Source organism: Populus euphratica, unplaced genomic scaffold (assembly GCF_000495115.2).
Source record: "Populus euphratica unplaced genomic scaffold, PopEup_1.0 scaffold1.1, whole genome shotgun sequence".
NCBI lineage: Eukaryota > Viridiplantae > Streptophyta > Magnoliopsida > Malpighiales > Salicaceae > Populus > Populus euphratica.
In genome coordinates this window covers 2,750,141-2,771,287 of record NW_011499845.1, presented here as the reverse complement: position 1 = coordinate 2,771,287, position 21,147 = coordinate 2,750,141, and the positions used below count along the sequence as shown (strand labels likewise).

The 21,147-nt window shown below is 34.7% G+C and overlaps 3 protein-coding genes across 5 annotated transcripts; 2 read left to right on the top strand and 1 right to left on the bottom strand.

The window, feature by feature from the left end:
• Nucleotides 1–72: 72 nt before the first annotated feature.
• On the bottom strand, nt 73–4,504 carry LOC105118018 (ALA-interacting subunit 3-like). The gene is made up of 8 exons (XM_011015894.1): nt 4,076–4,504; nt 3,071–3,129; nt 2,906–2,980; nt 2,707–2,820; nt 2,287–2,357; nt 1,366–1,666; nt 653–942; nt 73–378 (listed from the first exon to the last, which is right to left on the bottom strand). The coding sequence occupies exons 1-8, from the start codon at nt 4,161–4,163 to the stop codon at nt 324–326; spliced, it is 1,053 nt and encodes a 350-aa protein (XP_011014196.1). The 5' UTR covers nt 4,164–4,504; the 3' UTR covers nt 73–323.
• Nucleotides 4,505–10,872: 6,368 nt separating this feature from the next.
• LOC105128001 (succinate-semialdehyde dehydrogenase, mitochondrial) lies at nt 10,873–13,520 on the top strand. The gene is made up of 6 exons (XM_011029493.1): nt 10,873–10,899; nt 12,077–12,142; nt 12,269–12,346; nt 12,736–12,802; nt 12,910–12,995; nt 13,455–13,520. Exons 1-6 carry the CDS (start codon nt 10,888–10,890, stop codon nt 13,518–13,520), a joined length of 375 nt encoding a protein of 124 aa, XP_011027795.1. The 5' UTR covers nt 10,873–10,887.
• Nucleotides 13,521–18,208: 4,688 nt separating this feature from the next.
• Nucleotides 18,209–20,561, top strand: APL (Homeodomain-like superfamily protein). Of its 3 annotated transcripts, none has more exons than XM_011015791.1 (7): nt 18,209–18,233; nt 18,491–18,663; nt 18,819–18,895; nt 19,044–19,101; nt 19,397–19,463; nt 19,656–19,698; nt 19,822–20,561. In XM_011015791.1, exons 2-7 carry the CDS (start codon nt 18,498–18,500, stop codon nt 20,479–20,481), a joined length of 1,071 nt encoding a protein of 356 aa, XP_011014093.1. In that variant the 5' UTR covers nt 18,209–18,233; nt 18,491–18,497; the 3' UTR covers nt 20,482–20,561. The 3 variants fall into 3 exon arrangements, with proteins under 3 accessions (XP_011014093.1, XP_011014021.1, XP_011013950.1); XM_011015719.1 differs by having other exon boundaries at nt 18,212–18,228; nt 18,478–18,663; XM_011015648.1 differs by having other exon boundaries at nt 18,213–18,232; nt 18,478–18,663.
• Nucleotides 20,562–21,147: the final 586 nt, after the last annotated feature.

Below are 21,147 nucleotides of genomic sequence, written 5' to 3'. Positions count from 1 at the left end.
ACCAACCTATTTATCCTACCCAGAAGGGCATCTTTCCAACATTTTACTTGAGTTAAAAAAAAGGTGTAGACAAACAAGAAAAATGCAAATTCTATAATTGAAGTGCGTCAGCAGCCACAAGTTTTGGGAAACAAATAACTTGTATTCAATACTATTGCTGTAATTATACATAAAGAAAAAGGATGTATAGCCTGGAAATCAAAATTTCAAACAAACAGAATACTTCTCAAGCCGAAGTTATGCTTTAAACATTTAATAGACATTAAAGTTACAAATAAGATGGGATGTGCCAGAGGGATGCCATCAAATGAAATCCAGCATTTTTACTGCGATCCAGGACCTCTGTTCCATGATAAAAACGTAGGATCACCAAGCCGCCTGGGATGACACAGTATGAGATACAGTTAGAAAATATCAACAAACATAAAGTAAAAAGTATCTCACAAACAATCAAAAATTCATATAGCATTAATTTTTTTCCTGCCCACCACGGGGCCATGCTTCTCATTTCAGAGCCACACCATATATGATAGCTGCAGACACTTGGAAATCCTCGCCTTAAAATAATAGCTTATGAAGGACACATCTAACAGCCTCACTCTTTCAAAAACGTTAAATTCAAGAATTTAAGTTTTTTCTGTGATCAACTTACCTAGGCTTGACGAAATACACAACTGTGAAACCTATTGCCAAAGCTAAGCATATCATCCCAACAGTGAGATAAGCAATGCCAAGAAAGTCATTTCGTCCACCAATCCAGCTTGTGGTTGAAAGCACGAGTTTCTTCTTGCCATTAAAACTGTATGTGTTATAGTTGTTCATCAGTGTCACATTTATGACTTCATTTGCCTCAAGATCAACCTCTATCTTCCCGTACAACTTTCTAAATGTTGGCAGAGCTGCAGTTCGCATCCAAACCATGAGGTCCTCCTGCTCATTCAACTGTTACACAAAATCATATACAAGCGGGTCAGTCACATGCCACTTACTAGAAGAAACTTGCAGGAAAAGAAAGAGAAATTTTTTTTCATGGTTCTCTGGGACATTCACACTTTTTTAGCAGTAGAAGAAGGCGAATAGTACACAACTACATTCTATGATTTTGAACTTTTGCACCAAGTCTATCATGTCTCTAAGGTATAAACCTAATGCTTTAACACCCTGGGTTTAAAAAAAATTAACTCATTCATGAATGAATATCACAGCAATGTAGCGTTGAAATCAATTAATGTCCATGTGTTATTAACATTATTAAAAGTATTCAAAGGTATTTTCCTGGATGAGTTGAAAGAGGTCATTTAGTTTGTGATTAGATGAGTTGCTTGTAGATTTATTTGACCAAATGAGTAATAGTCCAGGACTTACTGGTACTGTTTCTTTGAGAATTGCACCACCTTGAAGACCTCCACCCTGAAAATTTTTAGGAAAGACATCTTTACCAAACCTTTTCTCCTTATCACTCTTCCAAGCAATTCCCTTCTTATTCACTGTCAATGACTGGTTCTGGCTGGAGAAGCTATAAGTATCATTAAACATACTCCAAGCTATTAGACCACAGGGTACAATCGCACCCCCACCAACTGCGAAATCTTCTGGCTTGCAACTACTTGTATCGTTCTCTTTGCCCAAACTTTTCAACTGCTCATCACTTCGGCTCTTCACATACCTGATTTATTAGAGCAGTCATAACAATTATATGCGTTGCAACTTTCAATGAGTAAGCCTCCATTTTATGATAATGATAATCATAATAGTTCACAGCATGTTCAACAGTTTTGATATTCTGCTTATCTAATTTTAGTAATTATCTTATCAAATGATGGGTTGGTTTTCATTATTAAACACATGAAAGAACGTAATTGGCTAACGTAATTGGCTAACGTAATTGGCTACCATTAACAAATAGTCAAATCCACACTATTCTGAGATCAGATACATGATATCATTTACTGAAATGGCCACACACAATATTGAATGCAACAGCATCCTAGGTCCTAGGTTATCATGTTTCTATTTCTTGAAAATCACAAACATCACGCTCTTGAGTTGTAAAACGTGACAGGAAAATCTAATGGGTACACTTCCCGAAACACATGCTGTAATCTGTTCTCTTGACCAGCACCAATGTTCTACCTAATTTATGCACCTGGATATTCCTGAGTATCAATGCTCCCAAAATGATCATGTGAACAATTTACCTCTAACCATCATGTAAGATTATAGACATAATTACTTCAACCCATCAGAAATTATAAGTTGATAGATTGCAAGATATTGGTGACATACCTACGATGATTCTGGTAGAAGTTGTCAAGCTGATAGTAAACATAAACAGGTTTCTTCATTCGCTTAGGGATCTGATAAGAAAAACAACAATAGAAAAAGAAAGATCGTCATTCATTTGCTGATAACCTCTCTGGTCATGATGAGTAATTTCTATACTTGGCACTGAAGACATGTTGCAAGACAGAAGGATATTGACATGGTAGTATAAAGTCACCTACTAATACACTGCCAATACAAATCTGGCAAAAAGGCAGTGCCATTAGTAGACAGAAAACAATAGCATGAAGGTAAATTGTATGACAGGAAATAATATGGGCGTAAGTCTTTCCTTGTTAGCTTATAAATCCACTAACACTGCTCATAACAGATATAGAAAATGAGAACAACATAACAGCCAATAATTCCACAGACAGAACTTACCGTCATTGATATTGTGCATGTTTTATCGGCAGAGCTTTGAATATATTGGACCTTACTGGTTCTATTTGCAGGAGGAATACAGTCTGTTTCATACCGTTTAACAACTTCAACAACCTGATAAAAGGAGATTGACCCATAAACAACCATAAGTGATAGCATAACTGGAATTGCAAAGATTTTAGGTGACACTCAAGCTTACATCTCGGGAACCAAGCAAGCAAGCAATGCCAATAGGAATGAAGACAATGGCAATAATCATGAATGCAGACACCACCTGGAGAAAGAGATATATTTGAGGTTAATGACTTTGAGCACCCATTTGCCTCCCAGATAAGACCAGATAAAAGGAATGAGAAAAACTTACCCATCGTGGTGTGAGAATTGGCTTGCAAGCAGGAAGTTCTTGTTGTGTAAACTTTGAATCTGAAAGAAAACAGAATATCTTTAATTCATTAAAAATCACAGGTAAATCAACGTGTGCTTATGCCGTGAAAGAGAATTTGTGAGCTGTTGCCCTTAGAAAACATCAGACAAAGAAGAAGCTCACAGCTTTTGCTCTCTCTCTAACACCAATACTACAATAAGAAAAAAAAAATGCATTTTATAAAATGGAAAAAAAGCTACATCCCTGAGATTTTGAAATATTTATTCCCTCATTTGATTTAAAGACCTAGCTTGCTTTGCAGGATAGCAATAAAGCAGTCAGGCAACTATCCTGAACACTGGAAACATTCTGTTTGACGATCTTAATGTGGATTACATGAGCATACGCGCGTCAACTCAGATATATGCACTATTAATAGTTAATACATCTGAAATTACTAGATTTCCAATTCATTTTGTGGACAAGGCCTGATTATCTCATCGCATGTTATAGCATCTTTATCTTGTGCTTTATCAAACCCAATTTAGGTTATTTTATTTCTAATAACGTTTAATAGGCATGTTCCTATTACAAAAGGAGAATTTCCAAGCATATCTTCTTGAGGAATTAAAAAGGTAATGCTCATTCCAAAAAAAAGAAAGACCTAATATCAGTAATGCTTAGTATGAAACAATATGATAAAAACAAAAGAGCTCACACATCTAATCTCACGTAACAAAACGAACAGCAAATCAAATAGAAAAAACCCATCGAAGAATATACATAGACCTCCACTTGGATAATTGGGTACCAATAAAATTCACTAATGATCCCAAAATAATAATATAAAAAAAACTTGCTTCTCTGAAACAAACCACCAAGAAAAATAAGTCAAAGTTCGCAAATTTGTAAGAAAAAAACTAATCACGTAATCACAGGTGGCGGTCATGAATTTATCCAAAAATAGCAAAACAACTAAAACAGGAGTAAGAAGAAAAAAATCACATTTGGGTCGCTTTGAATTCCTTCTTGGAGCACCAGAATCGCCCGATCCACTGCCTCCATTGCTGGACGAAGCCGTGTGACTGCTCATGGCTGTGTAAAATGACGAAACACTTGTAGTTTTTCTCTCTCTTTATCTCTCAAATAGACCACAAGAACAACCAGAGAGAAGAACTCGAGAAAGAAAGAGGTGGCGGAGAATATTATGTGATCAAAGAAAGAGAGGGACTTTTTAAAGACTGAGAAAACATAGACAGGGAAAACAAAAATAAATAAATTTTCTAGATAGAGAAAGTCAGCAGTACATGCTTGAATTGAATCTGCAAGTTTTTGATTGACTTCAGTAAATGAAGAGGATGTTTCCTAGTTTCTCTCTCTAGACTTGATCACCAACTCGGAAATTTTTCTCTCTTTCTGGAAGGTGAGAATTCCTTAGAGGAGGAAGCAAATAAAAAGAATGATGAACTTTATTTTAGCCCTTTAAGATTCAGAAATATTGCATGTTGATCTCCATTTATTTAACTTTTTCATTAGCTTTATAGGATTTCAAAAAGAATTCTAATATTTTGCCTATAGATATTCAGTAAGGGATTTTTTTATAAAGAAAAAAATAAATATTTTTCTTTAAGAATCTCAGGGATTGAGAATTTATTGTTTAATAGGACTAGAAATACTCTTTTTTTTGTTCTGAATATGAATTTAGGAATTGGGTGAGGAATATATCCATTGATCATATTAATTCGAAAATAATTTTATCATACACGCACTTCCACAACAGGCTTTATACATACATACATACATATATATATTGATATATTTGTTTTATAATAATTAATATCTTATTCAAGTTACAAATAAAATTAATATATGTGTAAATTAACTCATTATTTTGTAAACTATCACATTGTCGTTTATAATTACAATATTAGATTCTTGTGCTCGTCAATAGAGAGTTTCTAGACCTATCTCAGATTCCCATCGAAATACTTCTCCTCGCCCTGGAATGGTAGCAGATGTGAAAGGTGGATATTAACTTTAAATAGTTATTTAATAATGGGTCACATTGAATTTTTTGAATAATTAAGTGCCTGAAGGAGAAATGATTGACATGCAAGGACCAAGATATAATTTTACTTGAAAGGAACCGCTGTCTGATAATTATTTCTGGTAATCATAACTTATAGACTTAGTTATCAGATTGAAAGGTCAAATCCTATCCGGATAGTACACAATGTGGAAAACACGGTGCCTTGTCTGAACCGGCGTGTTGAGAATATGGGATTATTATTATTATTATTATATTGCCACAATTATTTAATTATTTTTCTAGAATGCAATTATTTAATTATTAGAATAGAATGACTAGATATTATTAGCATAGTTTAATAATACTTTTCACCTTCTATTTTTCTGTATTTTCTTTAAATACAGTGAGGATTAAGGCCATCTAATATTTTTTTATCGTAATGATTTTTCTGTCGTTTTCTGGGGGCCTCCAAGGCTGAAATTGAAGGTTTCCAGGATTATGGAGAGGAAACGAATTTGCACGACGGAGTCCACTTATGGTTTGAATAATCGTCTAGAACGGTGGGTAATAAATTATACCCTTTCTCATTAATTATTAACACGAACTAGTTGGGAAGGGGATGACAGATGTAACCCCTGAGTTTTATTTTTTATTTATATAAAATTTTATTTATCAATATTCAATTTATTTATTTTTATTTTATAATTCAGGTTTAGAAAGTTAATTAAAGTAATTTTATATTTTTTTTGATTAAATTTATCTTTCAAAATTTAATTAATTTGAAATTATGTTTTATATTATTTTGATTAAATTTGAGTTAATTTTGATTTTTTTTTATCCCTCAACATTAAATTCAGTTATATTAGTCTCATGATCAACATTTCCGATTTGATAGGTTGATTTAAGTTTTTTTTCTAATAGAATTTTTTTCTCAGTTTTACCATTTAATATTTAGTTGATTTGGAATTAGATTTCATTTTTTTTTATTTACTTTTGAAGGAGTTTAATCGATCTCATTACCTAAGTTATGTGTTTGGCAAGTTAACCTGGTATTTTTCTATTATTTATTTTATTATTTTTTTTTATAATTTATTTATTCAATATTAAGTTGATTAAGAATTAAATTTTATAATTTATTTTAATTTGTTTTCTATAAAGCTACACAAATCTTATGATTCAGGTTGCGGCCTTATAGGTTAACTCAAATTAATCTATATTGATTTAATATGTTTTCATTTTAGTTTTTTATATATATATATATATTAGAAAAAATATATCATGTTAAAGTTTCTTTTAGTTAAATTATATTTTTAATAGTTATCTAAATTATTTTTAAATTTTTTAAATTAATTAAATTATATTAAATTAATCTGATTTAACTTTTTATTAAAAAATTCATTAATAACATTTAAATATTTCTTTACATTAAAAAAGTAATCTACCGTATAGCATAGCACGGCCAATGATGCGGTTTCACGCTCTTCAAATTGAATGATTAGCTGAAGGTTTTCCAAAAACCTGTTTTCTTTGTAGCAATGAGAAAATAAAATCACTGATATTTAGACAAAATTAAATAAACTAGCATTCTCCCCTGAGATTTGAATAGCAAATATTTGAAGGCCGTCGGCCAGCAGAATCTTTCAACGACCTCGTCATTTATTCATGAACTAAATGACCCAAGTATTATCATGTAACGGGATTGAATCCATGTAATGCGATTGGGTTGTTCCCATGAACCATATTTACGTGATCATGATTATAACCTCTTTTTTTGTTTAATTCTTTTTAAACGAAGTGTAAAATCTCACTTGAAATTTATAGTTTTTCTTGGCTTGCAAAGCAACTCCATCGATAAAAGCCTCTGCACCATGCATGCGCAATCAAGTCATTGAAATCTACTTCCAATCGGGAATATTACGGGAAGAAAAGAACAGAAAGAGGTTTGGCGCTGGCCGCCCTTCGCAGATTTTTTTAATAGAGGGAAGAGGGACGGAGCTAGCAGGCATCAATATTGAATCACATTTAAATCACGACCATAGTCACCCTTGGACGCTAATTAACATCGGAGGCCATCGACGCCCCACCTGAAAGGAAGGGTGTGCTTTTTAAATGTTTTGAATTCAGATTACTGTGCAGCGGCGCAAGGGAGAACGGACCTCCATGATTCTATACGTGTTATTTAATTCTGATTCAATTGAAATAAAATAATTCAGTCAAAATAGACGTGCCTTTATTAAGTTCAGCGTGTTTCAAACCCTGTAAGAAAGAGTCAAGCCGTGCCAGAAATATCTAGATGGTCCTCCTGGTACTATGTTCAATGCTTGTCGTTCCCAACGTATTTATTAACTCGATATTTCTTCATGTTTTACTCGAGGAAAGAATTGCCTTCGTTCACAACTAGCAGACATCGGCGAATTCTTGTCAACGCCAGCGTACCACTGGCGGCTTGCATCGTGGAATTCTGTTTCATTCTACTTGTTCAAATTAGTGTCAACGCCACGCCACGGCCCCGGTGGATGTGTTGAAATTACGAGTAATATATAAACACACACACACTTGTAAATTGGAATCCATGCATGTCGAGTCACCCAGTGAAATTAATAGACCAATTATCTATACCACTAGCAAGAATTTTACTGGAGAAGTTTCTGTGCTAGTAAAAAAAAGAGTTGTATAAGCAAAGTATTGCATTTAATCTCTAAAAGATGTTCGAAAAATCAAAACACAAATTTAATAAAACTTATATTTATCAAAATAAAAGGGAAAACAAGATCAAGAAACCATAAAACAGTAACATATACACTTCCAATATGAAACCAAACTTCTGTATCTTTTTATATATATACGCTCCTTACCACGGGCTAGAACCAGCCATGGCCTTTCTAGAAATCAACGCTCAAACACCTAGAAACAAACCACCACACAATAACCCTGAAATCATCAACAACAACATCCAGTTCTAGCTGAACCCCGAGCAAGAAAGCAACAACAACCCACAAAGAGAAAAATCAGCTGCTGCTTGGACACGACGAAGAAAGATATGCCAAAGATCTCTGTGTGGAAACCACGAACCTTCATAACATGGCAGAGGAGATGCACGGCCTGTTGATTGCATTATGTTCACGCGGACGGAAAATGGAAAGATCAAATGGGTGGATGCGCTATGGAGCACCGAGGTACATGATAAAGGGATAAGTTTTTTCATTCCCTGGAAATTAGGATCAACACCACTGAGCTCGGAGAAAATGATTAAAATGGCTTAAAATCAAGAGGGTTGAAGAATGACCACCGTTGCAAGAAAATCCTGTGTGTATAATATATAATCGTGGCTGGCTGTTGATCATTTGCACCACCGTGCAGGAGTTGTTGAATTCGCGAACAATTTCTTGCACCTGTTATTATTATTATTTTCATTTATCAAATCCATCTATTGAATTTGATATCTTCAGTGATATGTTTTTCGTACATATCATTCTTGATTCTTTTTATCCATCGCGTGTTTCTTATGTCCCAATCTTCTGAGTTTAATTTTCTCAAGTGGAAAGATTTTGTGCAGGGGAATTGTTGATATACAAGTATTTATTTTATTTTTATTTTTATTTTTATTTTTTAGGGAGTGTTGAAAGATATGTATTATTTCTAATTATTGATAGATTGAAGTATATGGCATCAATTAAATAACATGGAGCCAAGATTTCACATCACTAGAAAGTAATAATAATAGAAATGTTCATCACTATTTCTGGATAAAAATCGTGACAAATTTTTTATATGAAAAAGACAATAAAATTTAAATAATAATAAAAATGTCGGTATTAATAACATGTTGAATTATTGATAAATTTTTCAACAATAATTTTAAATTGAATTAAAAACCGACTGTTCATCTCCTTCTTCCTCGCCATCGTACAAAACACAACAACAACCCTAATTATGTAGGTAGCCAAACCCCATCTGAGAGAATCAACAACGCACACGGAGCAGTCCCCAGACCTTAGCTCTCATAAGACAAAAACATCGCCATCGCCATCGCCATCGCGGAGGACCAAATCGTCAAAAGAAAATGCTTCGCCTCCAGATCTGAACTCTATTACTTTCGATCTAAAGACTTTGTCGTCCCTTGCTTACTCGGCCTCCGTCTTGAAATCCTCTCAAGCGCAAGCTCAGCATCTAGACCCCGCCGGAGAACTCACTCTCCGAGTTTTTTCTTCTTCTTTGTTGTTTTTGCTCGCCGAGAAAATCTTAGCAGCTGAAGCTGAATTGATTTTTGTTTTCTAATTTCCTGTTTAAATGATGAGGAAATTTCAATTCGATTTTGAATTTTATAAACCCTAGTTTTCTTAATCCGCCAAATTGAATTTTAGCTTTCTATTTCTAGATTGTGATCTTAAGGTTTTTGTGATTATAGACCTGACTAGTCAATTGTTTGATTTCACTTGGTTTCAAATTTTGGGTTGATGAGAAACGGCTTCGATTCACTTTCAATTTTGGGTTGATAAGATGAAGGTTCCAACAATTGAATTTCTTCGGTAAGTCTATAGAAATACCGACAGAATCGCCTACATATCGGAAGTTTTCACCGGCGATTTTCAATTCATAATAAAAAATAACAACATATCGAAGTTCCAATCAAAAACACTAGTTTATTTACAGGTTGTATACTCTAGTTTTGGAGTACCACACAGGCCTTGATTGTTTATTCATCTCCAGTAAGGATGCATAGTCTCTTGTATCAAAACATTACAGACGGCCGTGCCTTTCAGGTTTTTTGTAGTGCTGGTTGGTAGACCATGTTCTATCCACATTGCTCAATGTTCATTATTTTGATTCCCTTCCGCCCTGTATCTACTTTGTTTTTTGGCTGGCTCGCTCCTTTTTTCCACCTTCTTCGTCGTAGTTGAGCCGACGAGCACGACATTGACTTGGAAGCGTATTTCTAAAACTTGGATCGACTTGGTTAAATCTAGTAAACACCATGTTAATTTTTTAGTGTTTTTTTTTTAAATTATATTATTTTAATTTGTTCTAAGTTTTATTTTTATTTTTGGAGGGTTAACCCTTTAAAACGATGTTGAACGCTTGGTTCCGACTGTAAATATAAGATTGGAGAAGTTGTAACATGTTTGGTCCAGAGTTTTCATCAAGGCAAGATTATCATCGTACTACCATGGAAGGAACAAGCTAGTCCAATGTCTTGGATAACCATTTTTACTCAATTTTCTATATTATCCATTATTTACTCATCACTCTTTTTTTTTTAATTTGTTTTACTACAGTTTGATTATATTTTATCAAAACAAATATTTTCTCACTGGTTTAGTTGCTATTTTTTTCTTTAGAGATTTAATTTGAATATAACATAAAATAAAAAAATTAAACCAGAACTAAAATGAAGTTATTGATAAATTTTAAAAATCAAAATAAAATTCTATAAAAATTCATTTATTAATCTTGTAATGTTAGGTGTTTACTAAACACATTGTCGATTCTGTATTAAATTTCAAATTAAAAACTTGTCGAATTTGGACTAAATTCTAAATTCAAACCTTGAAATTCATCTAGAAAATCCCAAAATGGCGCCATCTTCTCTGAGGACATCACCTTCCGGGACATCGGCGCGGTGGGTTTTCATTGTCGATTCAGCCAGAATTCGGATTAACAATTCCTTCCTTTTACACTTCACAACTGAAGGAATTTTAGTCCAAGGAGGTCATGGGACCTTCATATCTAGTTGCTTCCTAGGACAACATTCCACTGGTATGGAAATGTTAAAGTAATTGTACTACCCATGAGTTTCAAGGTTTGAATTTAGGATTTAGCTCCAATTCTATAAGATTTAGATTTAGGATTTAGAGTTTAGAATTTAGAATTTGAAATTTGCATTCGAGGTTTAATAACTAGGGTATGGAAACGTTAAAGTAATGATCATTTATTTCAAGGTTTGAATTTAGGATTTAGATTCCAATTCTATAAGGTTTAGCTTTAGAATTTAGAGTTTAGGGTTTTGATTTGGGGTTTAATAACTACGGTTTGCGGTTTGGGGTATGGATTTAGGTCCCCACTGTGGCTTTTGTCATCTGAAAATTGCACGCTGTTAGACTTCGATGATAGAGTTGGTACTTTATGGTTGATTCATTGAGAAAGACTTGTCCTCTGTGATGCAATCAAGTTTTTGGAGGAAGTTTTGGTTGGAAACTTGGATGCTTGTAATGTAGGATTTTTGTCTCAGCATCCAAAAACTTGAAACTCAGAATATTCTATTTACTGGTTCTGTATTTTGGGGTTTTCTGATAATTTAGGATATACTCCGGTATAGGCTGGCTCTAGAGATGTTGGAAAATTTTCAGTGCAAGAAGAAGCTGCATCAAGTTAAATTTTGGAAAATTTGACTAAAGAGTGCTTAAAAAGTAGGGATGACTCTGGATGAGAGAGCTGACATAAAAAAATCCAAGCATCATCGCGTGGGTATTAGATGTTCTTCACAAGATTCCAGCGATGCAAATTACTGAAAACAAATGCTCTTGCTGGCTGTTAAATTTATTGACATTGTGTTGCATGCAGACCTTCTACTGAAGAACTAAAAATGGCAAATGTAGAGCGAAATGCTCATTTGTATTTTACATCTCGCATACCTGTCTGATGACCGCTAACCTGTGCTAATAATCAGTTGAACATCCTTACCGAGCATTGAAACAGAAAATGTTCATAGCCGGAAAACTTTTTAGATCCATTACATCTCCATGGTTAACCATGTCCTTGCATCACAGGGAAACAGCAGGATCTGGTCTTTTGTCCTGATCATACTGTATTCTGCTCTGAACGCATAATGATAAGAGTGGATGTGGCCTTTTCCAGGTCCGCATTTTTAGATGCATGTCAGATATAATTGATGTGTTATATTAGCTAATCTGAGTTTAAATTTGTTGGAATTCTGTTTCTTCATTTGTTTTTAATGGCCTTAATTTTTAATATTTCAGGGTGTTCTGAATGTGGTCATGAGGAAAACTCCTGATATTGGCGATGCATCATGTGCAAGTCCTGCGGTTTTCTGCCCTTCGTTAATTGTCTTCTCCATTTTCTTTATGATAGCACGGCATTGTCCTGGTCAGAGTAATTGGATATCCAAACGACATAACATTGATATTTCTTGCTTTATACATCCGGTTCAGGTAAGAAAAATCACTTTCGCAGGATCAACAGCTGTGGGAAAGAAGTTGATGGCTGGTGCTGCTGAAACTGTTAAAAGGGTATGCATATGATGCTAATATCGATGTGATGAGGTTTCAGAAATCGTCTTGGCTAATTGTCTTTTTCCTTGATATTTCTAGGTGATCCTGGAACTTGATGGGAATGCACCCCCCTGCATAGTATTTGATGATGCAAACCTAGAAGTGGCAGTTAAAGGATCAGTCAAGTTAGAGTGGTTCCTTGTTTGGAAGTGTAACCTTTTGTGTGAGTTACAATGGTGAGGCCATTTGATTTACTGGGTTTAGGGCAGCCTTTTGGTGCAGAGGCTTTGATTCAGGATTTTGAGAACGTGTTCTTTCCTCGTGATATAGCTCTTTGTTTTGCTTGCATTATTGGAAGGTAATGTCATCGTGATGCTAATCTTAAAAATCCATTTCATATTTTGCAGCTTGCATCAAGGTTCCGTAATAGTGGACAGACATGTGTTTGTGCAAACAGAATAATCGGGCAAGAGGGTATCAAACCACAGAACTAAAGTCATTGCTTTCAACCCTCTGATTCCAATTTTTATGCGTAATATGCAGCAATTTTTCTTTGTGATATACTGTGCCTTTTCGTGCAGGTATCTTTGACAAATTTGCAGATGCTTTTTCAAAGGCTGTTCAGAGCATGCAAGTTGGAGATGGATTTAGTGAAGGTGTGGCGCAGGTAGGGGTTGTAGCTTGTTTTTCACTTGTAAAATCTCAATTTGTGTGAAGCTAGTCTGGCATTCCACGTTTCCTAGATTTAGCAGTTTCTAGAGATGATGGCATTTCAGTGGTTGGTGACACATGTTAAACTGCTTTATGATCTTTATTACTCACTCTGCCCCGTAGAGTTTGTCCATCTTTCCGTTTAGGGCTGTCCCAAAATTATTAATGACTATAGTAATTATCGCATAATTACTGTTCATCATGCTATAATATCGTTACTAACCAAAAATTCCATGCCTGCACTTGGTAAAAAATAATTGTGGTTTATATATTTTGTAGTTACAAGCTTTGATCAACCACTTCGTTTATCAAACCTCTCACCACTATCCCTACAACAATTACTTGGACACTCATGTTTTGTTTTTAGGCTTACAAGCTCATCCTTAATCCTTGACATGTAAAATTTAATTTGCAGATTGGAGGTGAATGTGCTTTGACAAGCCGAACTGGACTGGGGACCAATCCAGGTCGGGGGAGATGACTGAATTGAAAGCTCCTTAGGACATTCAGAACTGCATTGTTTATCAGCTTCATTGTACACATACAAATCTACATTTCTGTCTCCTATTACCCTGGTTTTCAATTCCCAGAAAACCAGTTCTTGGTTTACGTTGCACCGCTTTTACTGCCATAACGAGGCATTCTTTCATGCTGTGCAGATCAAATATGTCTGCTTAGGCTATATGAACAGAAAATGAGGTCCAAGACTTGTATTAGTCACCAATTGTCTGTTGTAGCTGGAATCCGGTTGGTTGCCCCCTTTAAATTTAAATCCAGTCAGGATGCTTCCAGTTCGGTTTATTCAGGCAAATAACGCGGCACATAATTTTAAGGTAGCTCAGTCGGAGAGTGTGCAGTCTCAACTATTGGATCGTGAGTGTAGAAGATGACCAGCAAACAGAGCATCACAACATGTGAACGTAATTAAATGCAAATTTGAACCATTATCCCAGATAAGTTCCTATTTTACAGAAATAATGGTGTTTGTTTTCTTCTGGGTAATGCTTATCCTCTCTGTCCCTTTTCTTCTCCTCAAATGTGGACATGCTGTTATTTCCAATAGTCTTAATTAAAGAGAAGAAAGTTTCCCTAAACGAAGGGGGAAAAAAAATGAAGGAAAACATCTGAAAAGGAAGTGGGTTAGAGTCTTCTCTTGGGGCCAAAAAAAATAATTTACTTCGAAGATACCTGGTCAGGTTTGAACTAAAAGAGCACCGACTGTGTCTTCACAATTTTATGAAATTTTCAATTTTTTAAAATATGTTTTTGATTGAATATATTTCAAAAGAATATATATTTTTATTTTATTATTTTTTTTACATCAGTATATTAAAATAATATGAAAATATAAAAAAATATTAATTTAAAATAAATAAAAACTTATCAAAATTTTTTAAAAACAAAAATAAACACTCCCTTAATCTTCTTCAGTGTCGTTGTACAGGTTCTAAGCACATTTCAAGATAACTTGTCCAGTTAATCCACTTTTCGTTTGCAGTATGCTACCGAGCAGGCGCATGATCGTTCATGAAAACTCCCTGTTCTTGATGAAGTAGAGAGAATCAACCGCAATTATAGAGCTTCTTGATTTGGTTGCAAGGAGTTACAAACGTGAATTGAGTACGTGTTTAGTTCATAGAACATTTTTCGTTTTAAAAATATACAATCAAGTAACGTAGATATATTAGTTTTACAAATGATTTGTGGAATATTTTTAATTATTCTAGTAATAGAATATTAGAACGCTGAGGGAAACATCCCATCCCATCCCATGAAATGATCTCTCGGGATGGAAAAGACTGTATGCTAATTATACAATAAGATGGGTCCCTCAAATTCACCTTCGAAGGAATATGTTCAATATTCCAGAGAATATATTCATTTTAAAGATGCTTGAAATTCAAGCTAGCATGCCCTTAAAACTACTTTGCTTGCTTATATTATAAAGGTATAGCTAACAGTGGAGCAATGTGTTGGTCCATAACGTTAGGAATCTCCAAATCTAAATGAAATGTCATCTTAATTTCACGTAAGGATTGAATTAAAGGTGCCAAAATAAATAATAATAAAAACAGTAATTCCTCCTCAGAATTAATTATTTTAGTTTGACCAAATCCTGTAGATGTGACTAGTTACATATGGCTTCCAAAAAGAAAAAAAAAAAAAAAAACAACACATGAGATCCTTTACTCTTCTCTTCATGTATATATATGTACTTGAAAAAAAAAAAAAAAAAACTCTTCGTAGATGCATACGATTACGAGTTTGAGGGTGAGAGCTTTTTGGTGGAGGGGAATCTTCCTTTGATTGTCAGAGACGGAAGCATCTGTTCCCTTTTATTAGATTTCGGAAAATGGAATTCATTTTTTTATGATTTTCAAAAATAAAATCTATAGATTATAAAACAAATAAATATAAAAATAACATTTCATGAATTGATGAGAATTAAAATATTTTATCCGATTCATGATGAAATTAGGTAGATAAAAACCAGATCCCATTACAAGTACTTAATTAGGTAAAACTGTCGTCCTATGTATAACCCCCCTTGAACCGTCCCGGAGCACTGCTTCACCGTGAGCGCGCCGCGGGACCCGGCGTCAGCTTTGACATCATAGTTCCTTTGCCTGTGCATCTCCTATGCAACATGCTATTTTAAAAAGTTAAATTGATATTTTAAATAATATAAATATAGTTTATTTTACTGTATTTATTTTAATTTAAAAAATCGTCATTTATATTAGAATAGAAAAAATGTTTTTTTTTTATGGCTACATTTTATTGATTTATTTTTTTAGTAACTTCACTTTGTTAGTTTTACTTTTTTTAAGAGATATATTGGAATAGTATACGTGGAAAAGAAAAAACATTTTAATATTTTGTTTTGTTCCTTTAGAGTACAAATAAACATAAAAAAATTAAAATATTATTTTTTAATATCTAGCTTTTCATTTAGAATAGCCGTTGGAGATGCTCTCATGTTTTGGATGGAAGCAGAAATGCATGGAAGGACAATCTTCAACTCCACAAAAGTGATAAGAAGTTGAGCCCAGTAACAAAGCTTTAGAGGAGGAGAGGTCCCCAAATCCTGTCATCAAAAAGCTCCATACTCAAAACCCTGCTAGCTTTATGCATTGATGTTCACTTCCTCACATAGTACCACCCATAGAAGAGCACCGGAAAGTTGGCTCCACCTTATCTGGTGCTTAACTACATTTATCCCCTAATCTCAGTGCTTATATATGCTGCATTGTCAGAGCTCGTTTGATATCGGAACTAATGAAACTCCGCCACAGAAAGCAAATCTATTGCCATTGCATGCAAAAACCGTCCCCGCTGATCATATAAAGGTATAAAAAGGATTTGGCATGCTAATCTGTTGATCTAATTAAGAGCTTAAAAGGTTAATGAAACTAACGACGTGGCTTAATTAACTACTTTCAGAAAGAAACAAGAGATTAACGAGGCATTCTTCAGTTGGCGTATATTTTGGCCGATGGGGTCTACGTACGTTGTTTCGTGCTGTGGAGGTAGGTTCTAATCCTTATCAAGTTATTCACTGTACTCATAACTAGAAAAGTGATAGGAACTGATCAGATGCAGTCTTGCAGATAGAGGCACGAGCACACGTGTGAAGAAATTCATCACCATGAACGATGCTCATAGATCAAAGTTATTCCAACAATCAAGTACCACGAAGGGCTGGCTGGATGATTGAGGAGTGTGTTCTCTTTTTTAATTATTAGAAATCCAAGTTCTAGATTAAGCTGAGAATTGTTTTTTTATGAATTCTTTAATCACCAATATCAAAGTAGAAAAAGGATAAATTGAGTATCTACACGTAAGAATATTATTGATATCTGATTTTTTTGGTGTTGATACTAAAATAAATTTTAAAAAATAAAATAAAAATATTATTTTAATATACTTTCAAATAAAAACTTAATATTTTTAAAAAATAACTGCTTACATCACCAATCGGCTCTTAAAAAAGATCTAAACGCAGTACAATGTCAAGATGGTACTTACAAACATACTAAACACTTGTTTTAATAGGTCAGATACGCTCTTGCAAGGAAAGTCTCACGAATAAATTCAGAATCTAGGAGGAAAGTAGTATTCCATATATTAGGGTTTTAAAATATCCTCTGCGGAAATTTTCAAGTCAAACCTCTAAGCCAGTGCACAGATACAATTACATCACTCTTTCTGAGTGACAAATGCACATGGATGAGGTCTCCTGGACGTATGTTTCTAGACAAAGACTAGACCGGATATTGTTCGTAAACTGGAGTTCTAGAATCTTGATAAAGCTAATTTATTAAATTTTCAATAAACTATATTGGGTCTACGTACAGTTTAGTTCTGACTTAATTAGAGATCAAGTGTAGTCCTTTAAATTAATATACATGAATACGAAAAACACACAGCTAGCTATATATAGACAGAGAGAGGGAGAGCGCAGAAAACCTTTTTCCTAATCAAATTAAGAATAATTAGATAACTATAATTATGACAAGAAAGGGAAGACATTTCCAATGAATGCCTCGGACCGAGATTGAGACTGTCTTAATCATATAAAGATCATTAAAACCTTTTTGCTGTCAATGACACAAATTAAAGCATGTCTTTGTGTTCTAAACCATCTTGGCAATTATAATCTTCTCGGTTCAGAATAAGCTAAAAAGTGGATCGTCCTACGAAACAGGAGAAATGATGACAAGTGACCACCCCTGCACAAAGTAATGTCTAGCTAGTAAGATCTGGGTTTATATATGCAGAGCATGGCTCTAACTCCCCACCACCAGAAAAAAAAAAGAAAAAAAAAGAGGTAAAGAACAGCACGTATTGCGGTCATCATGATTGCGCAATAGGGCCTCAATTCTTTATTAAAAAAAAAAAAAAAGAGGCCTCCATTCTCATACCTTAATCCAAAAAAAGCTTCACATGGTAGAAGAATAACACTACAGAAAGATGTACTCTTCTTTTGGTGATAACGAAAGGTTTTCTACTCGCTCCTATCTGACAACACAGGTACGTACATCCACCGCAAAACATAAAGATTCTCGCCCTCTATATATCTCTATGAATTTAATTTCTATTCGGAGAGGACACGACCAAAGTAATTTGGCAAATGTATTTCAATTTAGTGTAGATTGCTACAGTCGAGAGAGAGAGAGAGAGAGAGAGAGAATCTTTTGACAAAGGTTGCAGGGCTGCACATTGGGTGGGTACTTTATTTTATAATTATTTTTTTCTGGGTATATATTATTATACATTTTCTTTGATGCAAAGTTAGCTAGTCTCCTTTGCTTTCTACTAGTATTTGTGTTAGAGGGAAACAAATCCCAACCTCTCTTCTTCTTAAAAAACGCACCCTATTCTTCCATATTTGCATCGCATTTGTTCTTGAATCTCTTTGTATTCCCAGCGTCTCTGAGAGAGAGAGAGGGAGAGAATGTTCCATACCAAGAAACCCTCAACTATGAATTCCCATGATAGACCCATGTGTGTTCAAGACTCTGGTCTTGTCCTCACCACAGACCCTAAGCCCCGTCTCCGCTGGACTGTTGAGCTACATGAACGCTTTGTGGATGCTGTTTCTCAGCTTGGAGGCCCTGACAGTACTTGATCTATCTTTTACTCTCAAGCAGTCGATCATTAGTTATTCCTGTTTGATTATTTGTGTTGATCATTTTCTAGCTTCAATCTCTCTAATACGTGTTCTATTGCCTTCTCTCACGCCCCTTTTGTTCATTCTTCATCAAAAAATTTGCAGAGGCCACTCCAAAAACCATCATGAGAGTCATGGGTGTGAAGGGTCTTACCCTTTACCACCTCAAAAGTCATCTTCAGGTTTGAATAGGACATTCTTTCATGCCTCTTTAGCTTTTCTATTGACACCTTTGCGCCATTTTCGATGTAGCGTTGGCTAGATTTCATTCTTTCTTTTCCTTTTATCTTTAATTTTCCCTCCTTTAATGTTTCTTTTCTTCTAATTTAGAAATTCAGACTTGGAAAGCAACCACACAAAGAATTCAATGATCATTCAATCAAGGATGGTAAGAAAGCTAGCTATGCCATCCGTCTAACTATCTATCTAGGGTTTTTGTTTTTGTTTTTGTTTTTGTTTTTGTTTTTATTCTCTCGGTTGTTAAAGGTGGCAAGGGAAGATAGACTCGGATCCGAGTCCTTCCTTTTGCTTTACGCAGAGTGAGTAAAATTAATCTAAATGACGCCAATCTGTTCCATTTCTTCCCTTTTTTTCACAATATTTGAGTGCTATACAAGCATAATATAATGGGATCAAAATGATCAGATTGATTTTGTTCATAATTCTCCATGGCATGCATGCAGCTTCGGCGTTAGATCTTCAACGAAGCGCAGCATCTTCATCCGGCATGATTAGCCGCAGTATGAATGAGTAAGTATTACATGCAAAAAAACCAAACAATTACGAATTTCAGCGAGCTGAGGCCTAGCAATTGTCCCCTTTTTTCTAAGGATATATAACAACAATATAAACAAAGTCGCTTAAGTTTCTTTTTTTCATTTTTGTGGAATATGTGTGTGAAACTGTATATAACAGTAACTCACACATGATTTATGCGATTAGGATGCAAATGGAGGTGCAGAGAAGACTGCACGAACAATTAGAGGTAAGCACAGATCAATTGTTCCTCAACTTCACCTCCACCCAACCGTACTTCTTTTTTTTTATTCATTTCATTAATGAAGACTGTCTATATGGACTTAATTTTATGCACATAAATTAACGCCAGGTTCAAAGACACCTTCAGTTAAGGACTGAAGCTCAAGGAAAATATATCCAAAGTTTGTTGGAGAAAGCTTGCCAAACCCTAGCAGGTGATCAAGACTTGGCTTCTGGAAGCTACAAGGGAATTGGGAATCAAGGAGTTCCTGATATGGGTGCAATGAAAGACTTTGGTCCGCTGAATTTTCCACCATTTCAAGACCTTAACATTTATGGGAGTGGCCAGCTTGACCTTCTACACAATATGGATAGGCCATCACTTGATGGTTTCATGTCCAACAATCATGACGACATTTGTTTGGGAAAGAAGAGGACTAATCCTTATGCTGGTAGTGGCAAGAGCCCTTTGATTTGGTCGGACGATCTGCGTTTGCAAGATTTGGGATCGGGACTGTCATGTCTTGGATCTCAAGATGATCCTTTGAAAGGTGACCAGATCCAGATTGAACCACCATTAATGGATAGTGGCACTGATCTGGATTCGTTATCTGGTTTATATGAAACAAAGCCAGTACATCAGGGTGATGCACTGGATGAAAAGAAATTGGAAGCATCAGCAAAGATTGAAAGGCCATCACCAAGAAGAGCACCACTTGCAGCAGACAGGATGAGCCCTATGATTAACACCGGTGGCATGCCACAAGGCAGAAACTCACCATTTGGTTGAAGCTGACTTATGAATTATGTAGATGTAAGTGACATGATATTAATTATTAAGCTCTTATAAGTATGATATGTAGGGTTTTTGGACTGGAAATTAAGTAGCTCTTATAAGTATGAGATGTAGGGTTTTTGGACTGGAAATTAAGTTACTAGCAATTTATTAAATTAGGGTTTCTACTCTGAGCTAACAAAATGCCATGTGTGGAAAACAATCCAGTCAAATTGTGATGAATTGACAAAGTACATTAAAATTGTACTTCTTTTGTCACTTGTTTTCAATTCTTAATTTTATCCCTCACGCGTCTTATATTTCATGATGGTTTGGAATGTTTCGTAGCATATTGACACTTGATTTATTCAATATATTTCTTGAAACATCATATTTTTATTATCATTTTGTTCAATATATTTCTACCCAACTCCTATTATTATTATCATTATTGTTTTTTTGGTAATTAATTAAATCGCTTATCCCATGCGTTTGGTGTCAATGCAACTAGGAGTTTTCCACCTATCTTCTTGATCTTCTTCTTCATTTTCATTTTCTCCTTCCTCCTCTTATCTACCTTTTCGTAATCGGTAATTAAATATACCAGAACCCTTCTAGTTTGTGCAGAAAACGATGGAAAATGCAAGAGCTACGGATTCTTGCTATCACCTTGCTCCTTTT